Genomic DNA, 17,876 nt, shown 5'->3' on the forward strand with positions numbered 1-17,876 from the left:
AAAAATTTGTTTGGGTTCGGTTCGGATCGATTCGGATGTTTTCAATTTCGGTTCGGATTGATTCGAATTCAGAAAATTTTTAATGAATTTGTTTCAGATTCGTTTCGGATTCGTTTCGGATTCGAATACATTTGTCTAGATTCGGTTCGGTTCGATTCGAAAACTCGGAATTTCGGTATGCGTTAGGTGGGATGTGCTGTGTATTAGACTAGTATTATGTACTGTATATTAGGTGTAACCCATAGCAGAGTGATATAACCTAATATACTGTACAATACTAGTGTAATCCATGGCCATACGAATGTAACGAATAAATCCGAACTAATTCGGATTTATTCGGTAGATTCGGTACTACCGTAATTCGGAAATTCAAATCCATCTGAATCTCCGAATTTAACAAATTTGTCCGAATTTCAATTCGGAACAAATCGAAACGCACATGTCTAGTTAAAAGTGGTGGTTTGTGAGTTGTTAGAAAAAAACCGTCAATAAAAAGTGCCTTTACATAGCGGTCTATGAGGACTGTGTGTTTCCTGGAAATAAATATGTATATGATTATAAACACATTTGTATACACACATATAAACACATACATATATATGTATATAATCATATACGGTACATATATATTTTAATTTGCTGCCCACCATTGCTGCGCGACTTACCCCCTTCTCTGCGCTTGGTTCTCATGCTGTGTCTGGAGCCTATAGAAGTTTGCTCTCGTGAGCACAAAGCTTCCATGCGATTGCACCTAACCTGTAACCTGTCGGACGTAGCAGTTGAAACTAAAAGTAATCACTTAAGCGCAATTTAATTTACCGTGCTCTGGGAGAGCGCAACCTCAGAACTCTTTTTTAACTTTTACGCTCAAATAAAAAGTTGCACAAAATACATCACAATTACAGTACAGTTACACTCACCATCTAATATATTTTTTTTTAAATTGCATAAAAAAGTTATAAGAGCTCAAAGATATGAGGTCTTAGATGTTAGAAGAAGAAAAAAAGTATATATCCTATAATATAAAAACCCAGGGGCCCATTTATTAAGCTCCGGATGGATCGAGTATGATCGGGTTCATTGACACCCCCTGCTGGCAGCCGATTGGCTGCAAATCTGCAGGGGGCAGCGTTGCACCAGCAGTTCACAATAGCTGCTGGTGCAATGCTGAATACGGAGAGCGTATTCAGTGAGATCTGGCGGACCTGATCCGCACTGTCGGATCAGGTCCGCCAGACCTTTGATAAATATCCCCCAAAGTATGTTTGTCCGAAGCTGTCATGTGCAGTAGAGACTGTGCGAGGACAAACACACCTGGCCTTTAGGATCCTGACAGCAGAGGTGGTGTGGCGTGGCCGGCAGGAGTGCCGCAATGGGGGCATGGCCGGGTGTGATGAGGGGCGTGGACAGATGGGTGCCATAATGGGGGTGTGGAATGATGAGTGTGGTCTACGGGAGCACCGTGATGGATCGTGGCACCGCAATGGGGTCGTAGACAGCCGGGAGTGGCCGTGGCTGCGAAAGAGAGGCAAAAGAGCTGGAGAGAGAGCCAAAGAGGGGGAGAGAGAGAGCCAAAGAGGGGGGAAGAGAGAAAGCCAAAGAGAGGCGGCAGAGAGTGCAAAATAGAGGGGGAGAGAGAAAAAGAGAAGGTTCATATATGTGGAGAGAGAGCAAAAGAAAGGGGGAGAGAGAGAGAGGCAAAGAGGGGGAAGAGAGAGAGGAAAAGAGTGGGAAGAGAGAGCAAGAGAGAGGGGCTAGAGAGAGCAAAAGAGAGGGGGAGAGAGAGCAAAAGAAAGGGGGGGAGATAGCAAAAGAGAGGGGCCAGAGAGAGCAAAAGAGAGGGGGAGAGAGAGAGAGAGAAAGTAAAAGAGAGGGAGGAGAGAGAGAAATAGAGGGGGTAGAGAAAGCAAAATAGAGGGGGGAGAGAGAGAAAAGAGAGGGGGCTGAGAAAGCAAAAGAGAGGGGGAGGAGAGCAAAAAAGATGGGGGAGAGAGAGCAAAAGAGAGGGGAGAGTGAGCAAAAGAGAGGAGAAGAGAGAGAGCAAAAGAAAGGGAGAGAGAGAGAGAGAGAGAGAAAGAGAAAGAGAAAAAGAGAGAGAAAGAGAAAGAGAGAGAGAAAGAGAAGAGAGAGAGACAGAGAGAGAGAGAGAGAGAGAGAGAGAGAGAGAGAGAGAGAGAGAGCAAAATAGAGAGGGAGAGAGAAAGCAAAAAAGAGTGGGAGAGAGAGGAAAACAGAGGGGGAGAAAGAGAGAGCAAAAGAGATGGGAGAGAGAGAGAAAGCAAAAAAGAGTGGGAGAGAGAGGAAAACAGAGGGGGAGAAAGAGAGAGCAAAAGAGATGGGAGAGAGAGAGAGCAAAAGAGAGGGGGGGAGAGAGAGAGAGCAAAAGAGGGGGGAAAAGAGAGGGGAGAAAAGAGCAGGGGGAGGGAGAGCAAAAGAGAGGGGGAGAGAGAGCAAAATAGAGGGGGAGAGAGAGAGCAAAAGAGAGATGGAGAGAGAGAGAGCAAAATAGAGGGGGAGATGGAGAAAAACAGAGGGGGAGAGAGAAAAAGAGAGGGGGCAGGGAGGGGGAGAGAGAGAGAGCAGGGGGCAGCGTTGCGCCAGCAGTTCACAAGAGCTGCTGGTGCAATGCTGAATACGGAGAGCGTATTCAGTGAGATCTGGCGGACCTGATCCGCACTGTCGGATCAGGTCCGCCAGACCTTTGATAAATATCCCCCAAAGTGTGTTTGTCCGAAGCTTTCATGCGCAGTAGAGACAAACACACCTGGCCTTTAGGATCCTGACAGCAGAGGTGGTGTGGCGTGGCCGGCAGGAGTGCCGCAATGGGGGCATGGCCAGGTGTGATGAGGTGCATGGTCAGATGGGTGCCATAATGGGGGTGTGGTATGATGGGTGTGGTCTACGGGAGCACCGTGATGGATCGTGGCACTGCAATGGGGGCGTAGACAGCCGGGAGTGGCCGTGGCTGCGAAAGAGAGGCAAAAGAGCTGGAGAGAGAGCCAAAGAGGGGGAGAGAGAGAGCCAAAGAGGGGGGAAGAGAGAAAGCCAAAGAGAGGGGGCAGAGAGAGCAAAATAGAGGGGGAGAGAGAAAAAGAGAAGGGGCATATATGTGGAGAGACAGCAAAAGAAAGGGGGAGAGAGAGAGAGGCAAAGAGGGGGAAGAGAGAGAGGAAATGAGTGGGAAGAGAGAGCCAGAGAGAGGGGGAGAGAGAGAAAAAGAGAGGGGGGAGAGAGAGCAAAAGAGAGGGGCCCGAGAGAGCAAAAGAGAGGGGGAGAGAGAGCAAAAGAGAGGGGGAGAGAAAGAAAAAGTAAAAGAGAGGGAGGAGAGAGAGAAATAGAGGGGGTAGAGAAAGCAAAATAGAGGGGGGGAGAGAGAGAAAAAGAGAGGGGGCAGAGAAAGCAAAATAGAGGGGGAGAGAGAGAGAAAGCAAAAATGAGTGGAAGAGAGAGGAAAACAGAGGGGGAGAAAGAGAGAGCAAAAGAGAGGGGGTAGAGAGAGAGAGAGCAAAAGAGAGGGGGGAGAGAGAGAGAGAGAGCAAAAGAGGGGGGAAAAGAGAGAGCAAAAGAGAGGAGAGAAAAAAGAGAGCAAAAGAGAGGGGGAGGGAGAGCAAAAGAGAGGGGGAGAGATAGAGCAAAATAGAGGGGGAGAAAGAGAGAGCAAAATAGAGGGGGAGAGAGAGAGCAAAAGAAAGGGGGAGATGGAGAAAAAGAGAGGGGGAGAGAGAAAAAGAGAGGGGGCAGGGAGGGGGAAGAGAGAGAGCAAAAGAAAGGGGGAGAGAGAGAGAGCCAAAGAGGGGGAAGAGAGAGTAAAAGAGAGGGGGAGAGAGAGAGAGAAAGCAAAAGAGAGGGGGGAGAGAGAGAAATAGAGAGGGGGTAGAGAAAGAGAGAGAGATCAAAATAGAGGGGGAGAGAGTAAGCAAAAAAGAGTGGGAAAGGGAGCAAAAGAGAGGGGGGAGAGAGAGAGGAAAAGAGGGGGAGAGAGCGCAAAATAGAGGGGGGAGAGCAAAATAGAGGGGTAAGAGAAAGCAAAAGTGAGGGGTTGAGAGAGCAAAATAGAGGGGGAGAGAGAGCAAAAGTGAGGGGGGAGAAAGAGAGCAAAAGAGAGGGGGAGAGAGAGAGCAAAAGAGAGGGGGAGAGAAAGAGCAAAAGAGGGGGAGAGAGAGCAAAATAGAGGGGGAGAGAGAGAGAGCAAAAGATAGGGGGAGAGAGCAAAATAGAGGGGGAGAGAGAAAGCAAAAAAGAGGGGGAGAGAGAGCAAAAGAGAGGGGGGAGAGAGAGCATAAAAGAGAGGGGGGTAGACAGAGCAAAAGAGAGGGAGAGCAAAAGAGAGGGGGGAGGAAGAGCAACAGAGAGGGGGGGAGAGAGAGCAAAACAGAGGGGGAGAGAGAGAGCGTGGGACCGCTGTACTGCAAGAAATGGCCCGTGTACAGGCATTATGACTAGTATATATATATATATATATATATATATATATATATATATATATATATATACATATATATATAAATATATATATATATATACTGTATATATATTTATATATTTATATGTGTTTATATGTATTTACTGACATATGTACAAAGGTGATGCCGTAGAGACTGGTAAGGCTGGTGACGAAGTATAGACTGGTAAGGCTGGTGAAGCAGTAGAGGCTGGTAAGGCTGGTGAAGCAGTTGAGGCTGGTGAAGCAGTAGAGGCTAGTAAGGCTGGTAATGCAGTAGAGACTGATAAGGCTGGTAAAGCAGTTGAGGCTGGTGAAGCAGTAGAGGCTAGTAAGGCTGGTAATGCAGTAGAGACTGGTAAGGCTGGTGAAGCAGTAGAGGATGGTAAGGCAGGTAAGACTGGTTAAGCTGTAGAAGCTGGTAAGGCTGGTGAATCAGTAGAGGCTGGTAAGGTTGGTGAAGCAGTAGAAGGTGGTAAGGCTAGTGAAGCAGTAGCGGCTAATAAGGCTGGTGCAGCAGTAGAGGGTGGTAAGGCTAGTGAAGCAGTAGAGGCTATTAAGACTGGTGAAGCAGTAGAGGCTGGTGAATCAGTAGATGCTGGTAAGGTTCGTGAAGCTATAGAGGGTGGTAAGGCTGGTGAATCAGTAGAGGCTATTAAGGCTGGTGAAGCAGAAGAGGCTGGTAAGGCCGGTGAAGCAGTAGAGAATAGTGAGGCTGGTGAAGCAGTAGAGATTAGTGAGGCTGGTGAAGCAGTAGAGGCTAGTAAGGCTGGTTACTCAGTAGAAGCTGGTAAGGCCGGTTAAGCAGTAGAGGTTGGTAAGGCTAGTGAATCAGTAGAGGCTGGTAAGGCTAGTGAATCAGTAGAGGGTTGTAAGGCTAGTGAAGAAGTAGAGGCTGGTAAGGCTAGTGAATCAGTAGAGGGTGGTAAGGCTGGTGAATCAGTAGAGGGTGGTATGGCTTGTGAAGCAGTAGAGGCTGGTAAGGCTAGTGAATCAGTAGAGGCTGGTAAGGCTGGTGAAGCAGTAGACAATGGTAAGGCTGGTGAAGCAGTAGAGGCTGATAAGGCTGGTGAAGCAGTAGAGGGGGAAAGGCTGGTGAATCAGTAGAGGCTAGTAAGGCTGGTGAAGCAGTAGAGGCTGGTAAGGCTGGTGAATCAGTAGAGGCTAGTAAGGCTGGTGAAGCAGTAGAGGCTGTTAAGGCTGGTAAAGCAGTAGAGGCTAGTAAGGCTGGTGAAGCAGTAGAGGCTGGTAAGGCTGGTGAAGCAGTAAAGGGTGGAAAGGCTGGTGAAGCAGCATAGGCTATTAAGGCTGGTGAAGTAGTAGAGGCTATTAAGGCTGGTGAAGTAGTAGAGGGTGGTAAGGCTGGTGAAGTAGAAGAGGGTGGTAAGGCTGGTGAAGCAGTAGAAGCTATTAAGGCTGGTGAAGCAGTAGAGGGTGGTAAGGCTAGTGAAGCAGTAGAGGCTATTAAGGCTGGTGAAGCAGTAGAGGGTGGTAAGGCTAGTGAAGCAGTAGAGGCTAGTAAGGCTGGTGAACCAGTAGAGGGTGGTAAGGCTAGGGAAGCAGCAGCGGCTATTAAAGCTGGTGAAGCAGAAGAGACTGGTAGGCTGGTGAATCAGCAGAGGCTATTGAGGCTGGTGAAGCAGTAGAGGCTAGAAAGGCTGGTGAATCAGTAGAGGCTGGTAAGGCTGGTGAATCAGTAGAGGGTGGTAAGGCTAGTGAAGCAGTAGAGGCTATTGAGGCTGGTGAAGCAGTAGAGGCTGGTTAGGCTGGTGAATCAGTAGAGGCTAGTAAAGATGGTGAACCAGTAGAGGGTGGTAAGGCTAGTGAAGCAGCAGATGCTATTAAAGCTGGTGAAGCAGAAGAGACTGGTAAGGCTGGTGAATCAGCAAAGGCTATTGAGGCTGGTGAAGCAGTAGAGGCTGGTAAGGCTGGTGAATCAGTAGAGGCTGATAAGGCTGGTGAACCAGTAGAGGGTGGTAAGGCTAGTGAAGCAACATAGGCTATTAAAGCTGGTGAAGCAGAAGAGACTGGTAAGGCTGGTGAATCAGCAAAGGCTATTGAGGCTGGTGAAGCAGTAGAGGCTAGTAAGGCTGGTGAATCAGTAGAGGCTGATAAGGCTGGTGAATCAGTAGAGGGTGGTAAGGCTGGTGAAGCAGTAGAGGCTATTGAGGCTGGTGAAGCAGTAGAGGCTAGTAAGGCTGGTGAATCAGTAGAGGCTGATAAGGCTGATGAATCAGTAGAGGCTGATAAGGCTGGTGAATCAGTAGAGGGTGGTTAGGCTAGTGAAGCAGCAGATGCTATTAAAGCTGGTGAATCAGTAGAGGCTGATAAGGCTGGTGAATCAGCAGAGGGTGGTAAGGCTGGTGAAGCAGTAGAGGCCAGTAAGGCTGGTGAAGCAGTAGAGGCCAGTAAGGCTGGTGAAGCAGTAGAGGCCAGTAAGGCTAGTGAATCAGTAAAGGGTGGTAAGGCTGGTGAAGAAGCAGAGGCTGTAAAAGTAGAGGAGGCTGGTAAGGCTGATAAGGCTTGTGAGGCTACAAAAGCTTATGAGGCTAGTGACGCTGGTGAGGCTGGTAATGTTGGTGACGCTTGTGAGGCTGGCAAACCTGGTGAGGCTAGTAGTAAGAAGTGAATACAGCGCCAACAAGAGGCCAAGGGATAAATATACTCACAGAGAGATAAAAGAAGATTATTTAATGAACCATGCTAAAAAGCATCAGTAATAAAAGACTATATATAAAAAATGTAAAAAGCACATATAAATAAAATTACAAATACAGGAATATCTTACAGAAGCGGCTCAAAGGGCCAAAGCTGATAATTACAATAAAAACAGAGGTAATAACAGGTGATCAGTGTGAGTGGTACACCAGAATAAGAGTGTATACTGATAAAACAGAATTAGCCTAAGTACAACTGTAGCAAGTGCATCAAGCAAAAAACTAATAAACAATAATACAAACAATAGTGTTCAAAATTAGTGTTACAAAAATAGTGTTCCAAAAAATAGAAAAATGCACTGCAGTGCAAAAAAAGGGGGTAGCAAAATAATTGTATAGATACAATCAAATAGTGAGTGAGTGCAAATGGATATAAAAATGCTAGCTACTTAATCCAGTGAGGTTAAGATATCATTAAATAAAATACACAATATGCAATAACATAAAAAATAAAATACACAATATGCAATAACATAAAAAATAAAATACACAATATGCAATAACATAAAAAATAAAAAATAAAATATAATCCAAAAAAGTGTTCAAAAAGTTGATCAACAAATGTTAGTGAAGAACAAAAATAAGTCAATCAAAACTAAAAAATGGAAAAAATGGGTGATGAAAAGCAAGGTGAAAGTGAGGAAATTGATTCCTTCCAATGTTAGTTACTTTAACAGATCCAAATTCCTGAGAAAGGCCCTTTTTTGAGGCTGGTGAAGCAGTAGAGGGTGGTAAGGCTAGTGAAGCAGTAGAGGCTGGTAAGGCTGGTGAAGCAGTAGAGGCTGTTAAGGCTGGTGAAGCAGTAGAGGCTGGTAAGGCTGGTGAAGCAGTAGAGGCTGGTAAGGCTGGTGAAGCAGTAGAGGCTGGTAAGGCTGGTGAAGCAGTAGAGGCTGTTAAGGCTGGTGAAGCAGTAGAGGCTGGTAAGGCTAGTGAAGCAGCAGAGGATATTAAGGCTGGTGAAGGGTAGTAATTTTGGTGAAGAAGCAGAGGCTGTTAGACTAGTATGGCTGGAAAAGTAGAGGAGGCTGGTGAGGCTAATGAGGCCTGTGAGGTTACAAAAAGTTTATGAGGCTAGTGAGGCTGGCAAAGCTGGTGAGGCTGGTGAAGCAGTAAAGGTTGGTGAAGCAGTAGAGGCTGCTAAAGCTGATGAGGCTGGTGAAGCAGTAGAGGCTGGTAACACTGGTGAAGCAGTATAGGCTAGTAACGCTGGTGAATACAGTAGAGGCTAGTTAGTCTGGTGAAGCTGGTGAGGTTGGTAAAGCTGGTGAGGCTGGTTAAGCTGGTGAGGCTGGTGAGGTTGGTAAAGCTGGTGAGGCTGGTTAAGCTGGTGAGGCTGGTAAGGCTGGTAAGGCTGGTGAGGCTAGTAAAGCGTATGAGGCTGGTGAGGCTGGTTAAGCTGGTGAGGCTGGTAAAGCTGGTGAGGCTAATAAAACTGGTGAAGCTGGTAAAGCTGGTGAGGCTGGTAAAGCTGGTGAGGCTGGAGAGGCTAGTAAAACTGGTGAGGCTGGTAAAGCTGGTAAAACTGGTGAGGCTGGTAAAGCTGGTGAGGCTGGAGAGGCTAGTAAAACTGGTGAGGCTGGTAAAGCTGGTAAAACTGGTGAGGCTAGTGAGGCTGGTAAGGCTGGTAAAGCTGGTGAGGCTGGTAAAGCTGATTAAAACTGGTGAGGCTGGTAAAGCTGGTGAGGCTAGTAAAGCTGGAGAGGCTGGTAAAGCTGGTGAGGCTGGTTAAGCTGGTGAGGCTGATAAAGCTGGTGATGCTAGTAAAGCTTATGAGGCTGATAAAGCTGGTGAGGCTGATAAAACTGGTGAGGCTAGTAAAGCTTGTGAGGCTGGTGAAGCAGTAGAGGGTGGTTAGGCTGGTGAAGAAACAGAGGGTGTTAGACTAGTATGGCTGGTAAAGTAGAGGAGGCTGGTAAGGCTGATGAAGCTAGTAAAGCTGGTGAGGCTGATGAGGCTAGTAAAGCTGGGGAGGCTGATGAGGCTAGTAAAGCTTATGACGCTGGTAAAGCTGGTGAGGCTGGTAAAGCTGGTGAGGCTGATGAGGCTGGTGAGGCTGATGAGGCTGATGAGGCTGGTAAAGCTTATGAGGCTGGTAAAGCTGGTGAGGCTGATGAGGCTGGTGAGGCTGATGAGGCTGGTGAGGCTTATGAGGCTGGTGAAGCTGGTGAGGCTGATGAGGCTGGTAAAGCTTATGAGGCTGGTGAAGCTGGTGAGGCTGATGAGGCTGGTGAGGCTGATGAGGCTGGTGAGGCTGATGAGGCTGGTAAAGCTGGTGAGGCTGGTGAAGCAGTAGAGGCTATTAAAGGGACATGCCACCCACATTTTTTTCTTTTATGATTTAGAAAGAGAATGCAATTTTAAACATCTTTCTAATTTACTTATATTATCTAATTTGTTTTATTCTCTTGATATTCTTTGCTGAAAAGCATAACTAGATATGCTCACTAGCTGCTGATTGGTTGCTGCACATAGAAGCATCATGTGATTGGCTCACCATGTGCATTGCTTTTTCTTCAAATAAGGATATTTAAAAAATGAAGCAAAATAAATTATGGAAGTAAATTGTAATGTTGTTTAAATTTCTATTCTCTATCTGAATCATGAAAGAAAGATTTTGGGTTTAGTGGCCCTTTAAGGCTGGTGAAGCAGTATAGGCTGGTAAGGCTGGTGAAGAAGCAGAGGCTGTTAGACTAGTATGGCTGGAAAAGTAGAGGAGGCTGGTGAGGCTAATGAGGCCTGTGAGGTTACAAAAGCTTATGAGGCTAGTGAGGCTGGTGAGGCTGGTAAAGATGGTGAGGCTGGTGAAGCAGTAGAGGCTAGTGAAGCTGGTGAGGTTGGTAAAGCTGATGAGGCTGGTGAAGCAGTAGAGGCTAGTGAAGCTGGTGAGGTTGGTAAAGCTGGTGAGGTTGGTAAAGCTGATGAGGCTGGTGAGGATGGTAAAGCTGGTGAGGCTGGTGAGGCTGGTAAAGCTGGTGAGGCTGAGAAAGCTGGTGAGGCTGGTAAAGCTGATGAGGCTGGTGAAGCAGTAGAGGCTAGTGAAGCTGGTGAGGTTGGTAAAGCTGGTGAGGCTGGTAAAGCTGGTGAGGCTGGTAAAGCTGATGAGGCTGGTAAAGCTGGTAAAGCTGATGAGGCTGGTAAAGCTGGTAAAGCTGGTGAGGCTAGTAAAGCTTGTGAGGCTGGTGAAGCAGTAGAGGCTGGTAAGGCTGGTGAAGCAGTAGAGGCCAGTAAGGTTAGTGAATCAGTAGAGGGTGGTAAGGCTGGTGAAGAAGCAGAGGCTGATAGACTAGTATGGCTGGTAAAGTAGAGGAGGTTGGTGAGGCTGGTAAGGTTTGTGAGGCTACAAAAGCTTATGAGGCTTGTGAGGCTGATGAGGCTAGTAAAGCTGGTGAGGCTGATGGAAGCTGGTGATGCTGGTGAGGCTGGTTAAGCTGGTGAGGCTGGTAAAGCTGGTGAGGCTTGTGAGGCTGGTAAAGCATGTGAGGCTAGTGAGGCTAGTAAGGCTGGTAGAGCTGGTGAGACTGGTAAAGCTGGTGAGGCTAGTAAAGCTGGTGAGGCTGGTAAAGCTGGTGAGGGTGGTGAGGCTGGTAAAGCTGGTGAGGCTGGTAAAGCTGGTGAGGCTGGTGAGGCTGGTGAGGCTGGTAAAGCTGGTGAGGCTGGTCAGGCTGGTGAGGCTGGTGATGCTGGTAAGACTGGTAAAGCTGGTGAGGCTGGTGAGGCTGGTAAAGCTGGTGAGGCTGGTAAGGTTCATGATGCTGGTAAGGCTGGTAAAGCTGGTAAGGCTGGTAAGGCTGGTAAAGCTGGTGAGGCTGGTAAGGCTGGTAAAGCTGGTGAGGCTGATGAGGCTGGTAAAGCTGGTGATGCTGGTAAAGCTGGTGAGGCTGGTAAAGCTGGTGAGACTGGTAAGGCTGGTAAAGCTGGTGAGGCTGGTGAGACTGGTAAATCTGGTGAGACTGGTAAAGCTGGTGAAGCTTGTGAGGCTGATGAGACTGGTAAAGCTGGTGAAGCTGGTAAGGCTGGTAAAGCTGGTAAGGCTGGTGAGGCTGGTAAAGCTGGTGAAGCTGGTGAGGCTGGTGAGGCTGGTAAGGATGGTGAGACTGGTAAAGCTGATGAGACTGGTAAAGCTGGTGAAGCTTGTGAGGCTGGTGAGACTGGTACAGCTGGTAAAACTGGTGAGGGCTGGTAAAGCTGGTAAGGATGGTGAGGCTGGTAAAGCTGGTGATACTGGTAAGGCTGGTAAAGCTGGTGAGACTGGTAATGCTGGTGAGGCTGGTAAAGCTGGTGAAGCTTGTGAGGCTGGTGTGACTGGTAAAGCTGGAAAGGCTGGTGAGGTTGGTGAGGCTGGTAAAGCTGGTGAGACTGGTAAGGCTGGTAAAGCTGGTGAGACTGGTAAGGCTGGTGAGGTTGGTGAGGCTGGTAAAGCTGGTGAGACTGGTAAGGCTGGTAAAGCTGGTGAGACTGGTAAGGCTGGGGAAGCTTGTGAGACTGGTAAGGCTGGTGAGGTTGGTGAGGCTGGTAAAGCTGGTGAGACTGGTAAGGCTGGTAAAGCTGGTGAGACTGGTGAGGCTGGTAAAGCTGGTGAGGCTGGTGAGGTTGTAAAGGCTGGTAAAGCTGGTGAGGCTGGTGAGGCTGGTAAAGCTGGTGAGGCAGAAAATACTGGTGAGGCTAGTAAAGCTGGTGAGGCGGGTGAAGCAGTAGAGGCTATTAACGTTGGTGAATCAGTAGAGGGTGGTAAGGCTGGTGAAGTAGCAGAGGCTGTTAGACTAGTATGGTTGGTAAAGTAGTGCAGGTTGGTGAGGCTGGTAAGGCTTGTGAGGCTACAAACGTTTATGAGGCTAGTGAGGCTAGTGAGGCTGGTAAAGATGGTGAGGCTTGTGTAAGGCTGGTGAATCAGTAGAGGCCAGTAAGGCTAGTGAATCAGTAGAGGGTGGTAAGGCTGGTGAATAAGCAGAGGCAGTTAGACTAGTATGGCTGATAAAGTAGAGAAGGTTGGTAAGGCTGGTAAAGATAATGAGGCTGGTGAGGCTGGTAAGGCTTGTGAGGCTGGTAAAGCTGGTGAGGCTGGTGAGGCTGGTAAAGCTGGTGAGGCTTGTGAGGCTGGTAAAGCTGGTGAGGCTGGGGAGGCTGGTAAAGCTGGTGAGGTTGGAAGGCTGGTAAAGCTGGTGAGGCTGGTAAGGCTGGTAAAGCTGGTGAGGCTGGTAAAGCTGGGGAGGCTTGTGAGGCTGGTAAGGCTGGTAAAGCTGGTGAGGCTTGTGAGGCTGATGAGGCTGGTAAAGCTGGTGAGGCTGGTAAAGCTGGTGAGGCTTGTGAGGCTGGTAAAGCTGGTGAGGATTGTGAGGCTGGTGAGGCTGGTAAAGCTGGTGAGGCTGGTAAAGCTGGTGAGGCTGGTGATGCTAGTAAAGCTGGAGAGGCTAGTAAAGCTTGTGAGGCTGGGTAAGCTGGTGAGGCTGGTAAAGCTGGTGAGGCTTGTGAGGCTGGTAAAGCTGGTGAAGCAGTAGAGGCTGGTAAGGCTGGTGAAGCAGTAGAGGGTGGTAAGGCTGGTGAATCAGTAGAGGCTGGTAAGGCTGTTGAAGAAGCAGAGGCTGTTAGACTAGTATGGCTGGTAAAGTAGAGGAGGCTGGTGAGGCTGGTAAGGTTTGTGAGGCTACAAAAGCTTATGAGGCTAGTGAGGCTGGTAAAGCTGGTGAGGCTTGTGAAGCTGGCAAAGCTGGTGAGGTTGATGAGGCTAGTAAAGCTGGCGAGGCTGATGGAAGCTGGTGATGCTGGTGAGGCTGGTTAAGCTGGTGAGGCTGGTAAAGCTTGTGAGGCTGGTGAGGCTGGTAAAGCTTGTGAGGCAGGTGAGGCTGGTAAAGGTTGTGAGGCTGGTGAGGCTGGTAAAGCTTGTGAGGCTGGTAAAGCTGGTGAGGCTGGTAAAGCTTGTGAGGCTGGTGAGGCTGGTAAAGCTTGTGAGGCTGGTGAGCCTGGTAAAGCTGGTGAGGCTTGTGAGGCTGGTAAAGCTGGTGAGGCTAGTGAGGCTTGTAAGGCTGGTAAAGTTGGTGAGACTGGTAAAGCTGGTGAGACTGGTAAAGCTGGTGAGGCTAGTAAAGCTGGTGAGGCTGGTAAGGCTGGTAAAGCTGGTGAGACTGGTAAGGATGGTGAGGCTGGTAAGGCTAGTAAAGCTGGTGAGGCTGGTGAGACTGGTAAAGCTGGTGAGGCTGGTGAGGCTGGTAAAGCTGGTGAGGATGGTAAAGCTGGTGAGGCTGGTGAGGCTGGTAAAGCTGGTAAGGCTGGTAAAGCTGGTGAGGCTGGTGAGGCTGGTAAAGCTGGTAAGGCTGGTAAAGCTGGTAAGGCTGGTGATGCTGGTAAAGCTGGTAAAGCTGGTGAGATTGGTGAGACTGGTAAAGCTGGTGAGATTGGTAAGGCTGGTAAGGCTGGTGAGGCTGGTAAAGCTGGTAAAGCTGGTGAGGCTGGTGAGGCTGTTAAAGCTGGTAAAGCTGGTGAGGCTGGTGAGGCTGGTAAAGCTGGTGAGGCTGGTAAGGCTGGTGAGGTTGGTGAGGCTGGTAAAGCTGGTGAGGTTAGTAAAGCTGGTGAAGCTTGTGAGGCTGGTAAAGCTGGTGAGGCTGGTGAGGCTGGTAAAGCTGGTGAAGCTGGTGAAGCTTGTGAGGCTGGTGAGGCTGGTAAAGCTGGTAAGACTGGTGAGGTTGGTGAGGCTGGTAAAGCTGGTGAGGCTGGTAAAGCTTATAAGGCTGGTAAAGCTGGTGAGGCTTATGAGGCTAGTAAAGCTGGTGAGGCAGTAGAGGCTATTAAGGCTGGTGAAGCAGTAGAGGCTATTAACATTGGTGAATCAGTAGAGGGTGGTAAGGCTGGTGAAGAAACAGAGCCTGTTAGACTAGTATGGCTGGTAAAGTAGAGGAGGTTGGTGAGGCTGGTAAGGCTTGTGAGGCTACAAATGTTTATGAGGCTAGTGAGGCTGATAAGGCTGGTAATGCAGTAGAGGCTGGTAAGGCTGGTGAAACAGTAGAGGCCAGTAAGGCTAGTGAATCAGTAGAGGGTGGTAAGGCTGGTGAAGAAGCAGAGGCTGATAGACTAGTATGGCTGGTAAAGTAGAGGAGGTTGGTAAGGCTGGTGAGGCTTGTGAGGCTACAAAAGCTTATGAGGCTAGTGAGGCTGGTGAGGCTGGTAAAGATGGTGAGGCTGGTGAGGCTGGTAAGGCTTGTGAGGCTGGTAAAGCTGGTGAGGCTGGTAAAGCTGATGAGGCTGGTGAGGCTGGTAAAGCTGGTGAGGCTGGTGAAGCTGGTGAGGCTGGTAAAGCTGGTGAGGCATGTGAGGCTGGTGAGGCTGGTAAAGCAGGTGAGGCTTGTGAGGCTGGTGAGGCTGGTAAAGCTGGTGAGGCTGGTAAAGCTGGTGAGGCTTGTGAGGCTGGTGAGGCTGGTGAGGCTGGTGAGACTTGTAAGAACAGAGTGAAATTTTGTAGAAACAAAACTAGAAAAAGAGGCCACCATCCATCCTGAATATAGACGTTATGGTTCATATAAGAATATTAAACAATAAATGGTTTCAGCCTCTTACAAATCCAGCAGTATAATAATAACTGACATATAAACAAAATGTCATCAGTTGTGTGTTAGCTGGTTACACATCCCTCGCCTTATGCCTGGCAGCTAAATGGTTAAGCACAATTACCTAATGCCACAATGACATTGATATGTTATCCATCATCACCTTCTATGCGTTTCACTTGCCCATTATTGTAGACATTGGCTGGCACCAGAGACTTTTTTGGCTATGAAACAAGTATCCTTTATTTAGCCATCTACCTTCCTATCCCCCAGGCTTCTTGTGCTGCCCTGTGTTGGAATTATCGCTCTCGCCACGTGTAACAAGAAATGAAACAATTTGTTACATAGAAAGAGAAATGTTCAGCACCAGTGCTACAGTTCACACATTCATATCGCTTTACTATTTGTCTATTGTTAATAGGGTTTATAAAAATGTCTCATAGTAAGAAAGCGCAGTAAATATTTAGTGCTATATTACAAGTGGAGCACTATCGTTTGTGTGTAAGCGATATTGGGTTTTCCCGGTCCTTTGCTCGCAAGTTAAATTCCTCTTATATTACAAATTGAAAGTAAATGCGAACGTGTGAGCACAATTGTGAGTTACGCTAGAATGATTACTGCGATTTAAGAGCTCTGGTTAACTGTTATAACAGTCAAAGAAGTGTCACAAAACACATCAAAATTACACGTAAAAGTTCAGTTACACTCATGATAACTGTCTAATAAAAATTATTTAAAAAATATATATATTGCATTCAAAAGTTATAAGGGCTCAAAGATATGAGGTCTCAGGTGTTAGAAAAAAAATAGACTGCAAAGGGCTTTAACATAGAGATACATACATACTTAATATTTATAGATATATGTTTATATGTGTGTACTAATGTATTTATGTTTTTATATGTGTGTATATATGTATTTATGTTTTTATATGTGTGTACTAATGTATTTATGTTTTAATATGTGTGTATATATGTATTTATGTTTTTATATGTGTGTATATATGTATTTATGTTTTTATATGTGTGTATATATGTATTTATGTTTTTATATGCGTATGTATATATGTATTTATGTTTTTATATGTGTTTATATATGTATTTATGTTTTTATATGTGTGTATATATGTATTTATGTTTTTATATGTGTGTACTAATGTATTTATGTTTTATATGTGTGTATATATGTATTTATGTTTTTATATGTGTGTATATATGTATTTATGTTTTTATATGTGTGTATATGTATTTATGTTTTTATATGTGTGTATATATGTATTCATGTTTTTATATGTGTGTATATATGTATTTATGTTTTTATATGTGTGTACTAATGTATTTATGTTTTATATGTGTGTATATATGTATTTATGTTTTTATATGTGTGTATATATGTATTCATGTTTTTATATGTGTGTATATATGTATTTATGTTTTTATATGCGTGTGTATATATGTATTTATGTTTTTATATGTCTGTATATATTTATTTATGTTTTTATATGTGTGTATATATGTATTTATGTTTTTATATGTGTGTATATATGTATTTATGTTTTTATATGTGTGTACTAATGTATTTATGCTTTTATGTGTGTGTATATATGTATTTATGTTTTTATATGTGTGTACTAATGTATTTATGTTTTTATATGTGTGTATATATGTATTTATGTTTTTATGTGTGTGTATATATGTATTTATGTTTTTATATGTGTGTATATATGTATTTATGTTTTTATATGCGTATGTATATATGTATTTATGTTTTTATATGTGTGTATATATGTATTTATGTTTTTATGTGTGTGTATATATGTATTTATGTTTTTATATGTGTGTATATATGTATTTATGTTTTTATATGTGTGTATATATGTATTTATGTTTTTATGTGTGTGTATATATATATTTATGTTTTTATATGTGTGTATATATGTATTTATGTTTTTATATGTGTATATATGTATTTATGTTTTAATATGTGTGTATATATGTATTTATGTTTTTATATGTGTGTACTAATGTATTTATGTTCTTATATGTGTGTACTAATGTATTTATGTTTTTATATGTGTGTATATATGTATTTATGTTTTTATATGTGTGTATATATGTATTTACAGACATATATGCACATATAAAGACATAAATACATATATATATATATATATATATATATATATATAAAGCCAAGGTACCAGCACTCTCTGTTCCACCTACAAATGCGGGGTGCCACCCAGTATTTTAAATAGAAATGAAATCCAAAGGATGCACTCGCCGTGCTGCAAATAATTTATTAAAGTGAGTAAACATTTTCGGGGAGTAACCCCCGTCTTCAGACTCCAGTTTTTGTCACTGGAGTCTGAAGACGGGGGTTACTCCCCGAAAATGTTTACTCACTTTAATTGATTATTTGCAGCATGGCAAGTGCATCCTTTGGATTTCATTTATATATATATACTAGGCGGTAAGCCTGCCCAGAGGACAGCCTATGTTTAAAAAATACAAACCCCCAAGCTAATTTTATCAAAAATAAAAAATGTAAAATTACAGAAAAAAATAAACAAAGCTTTCCAAAATAAAAAAAAACTAACTCTAAACTAATACACCTATAAAAATAAAAAATACCCCCACGAAAATAAAAAAAAAACCCTAATCGAACACTAAACTACAAATAACCCTTAAAAGGGCCTTAAGTTAAACAGCTATTTTACTTTTAAAAATGACCAATTACCCCCTAACAGTAAAACCCCCCACAATAAAAGAACTTTACACTAAAAAACCTAAACTGCCCATTTGTATGGGCATTACCCTTTAAAAGGGCATTCAGCTCTTTTACAGCCCATTAAATCCCTAATCTTACAAAGAAAAAAGAAAGAAAAAAGAAAATTCTAAAACCAAGCCCCAAATAGGTACTCACCATTCCTGAAGTCCGGTGGAGAAAGTCTTCTTCCAGGCGGCTCCTTCATCTTCTATCTTCATCTTGTGCGAAGGTGGCGTGGAGCGGAGGTGCAGAGCGGTCTTCTTCGATGCGTGGGGTCTGAAGCAGCGGTCTGAAGCGGAGGTCTACAGCGGAGGCGGTCCTGAGCGGCATGGATGCTCCGCTTCATGCGATCGTCCATCGCACACGTAAGATTGGATGCAAGGTACCCCATATTTATTTGGATATCTTGCATTCCTA

At 45.2% G+C, this 17,876-nt stretch overlaps 2 protein-coding genes across 2 annotated transcripts; one reads left to right on the forward strand and one right to left on the reverse strand.

Annotated features, from left to right (window-relative positions):
- The first annotated feature begins 9,853 nt into the window (after positions 1–9,853).
- Positions 9,854–11,939, forward strand: LOC128664921 (collagen alpha-1(I) chain-like). Its single transcript, XM_053719714.1, has 3 exons — positions 9,854–10,409; positions 10,587–11,300; positions 11,344–11,939. The coding sequence occupies exons 1-3, from the start codon at positions 9,854–9,856 to the stop codon at positions 11,937–11,939; spliced, it is 1,866 nt and encodes a 621-aa protein (XP_053575689.1).
- A 178-nt stretch (positions 11,940–12,117) lies between these two features.
- LOC128664922 (ice-structuring glycoprotein-like) lies at positions 12,118–14,665 on the reverse strand. Its single transcript, XM_053719715.1, is given in 3 exon segments — positions 12,118–12,908; positions 12,991–13,943; positions 14,196–14,665. Coding segments are annotated over 3 exon segments (2,214 nt in total).
- Between the last annotated feature and the right edge of the window lie 3,211 nt (positions 14,666–17,876).

Source organism: Bombina bombina, chromosome 6 (genome assembly GCF_027579735.1).
Source record: "Bombina bombina isolate aBomBom1 chromosome 6, aBomBom1.pri, whole genome shotgun sequence".
NCBI lineage: Eukaryota > Metazoa > Chordata > Amphibia > Anura > Bombinatoridae > Bombina > Bombina bombina.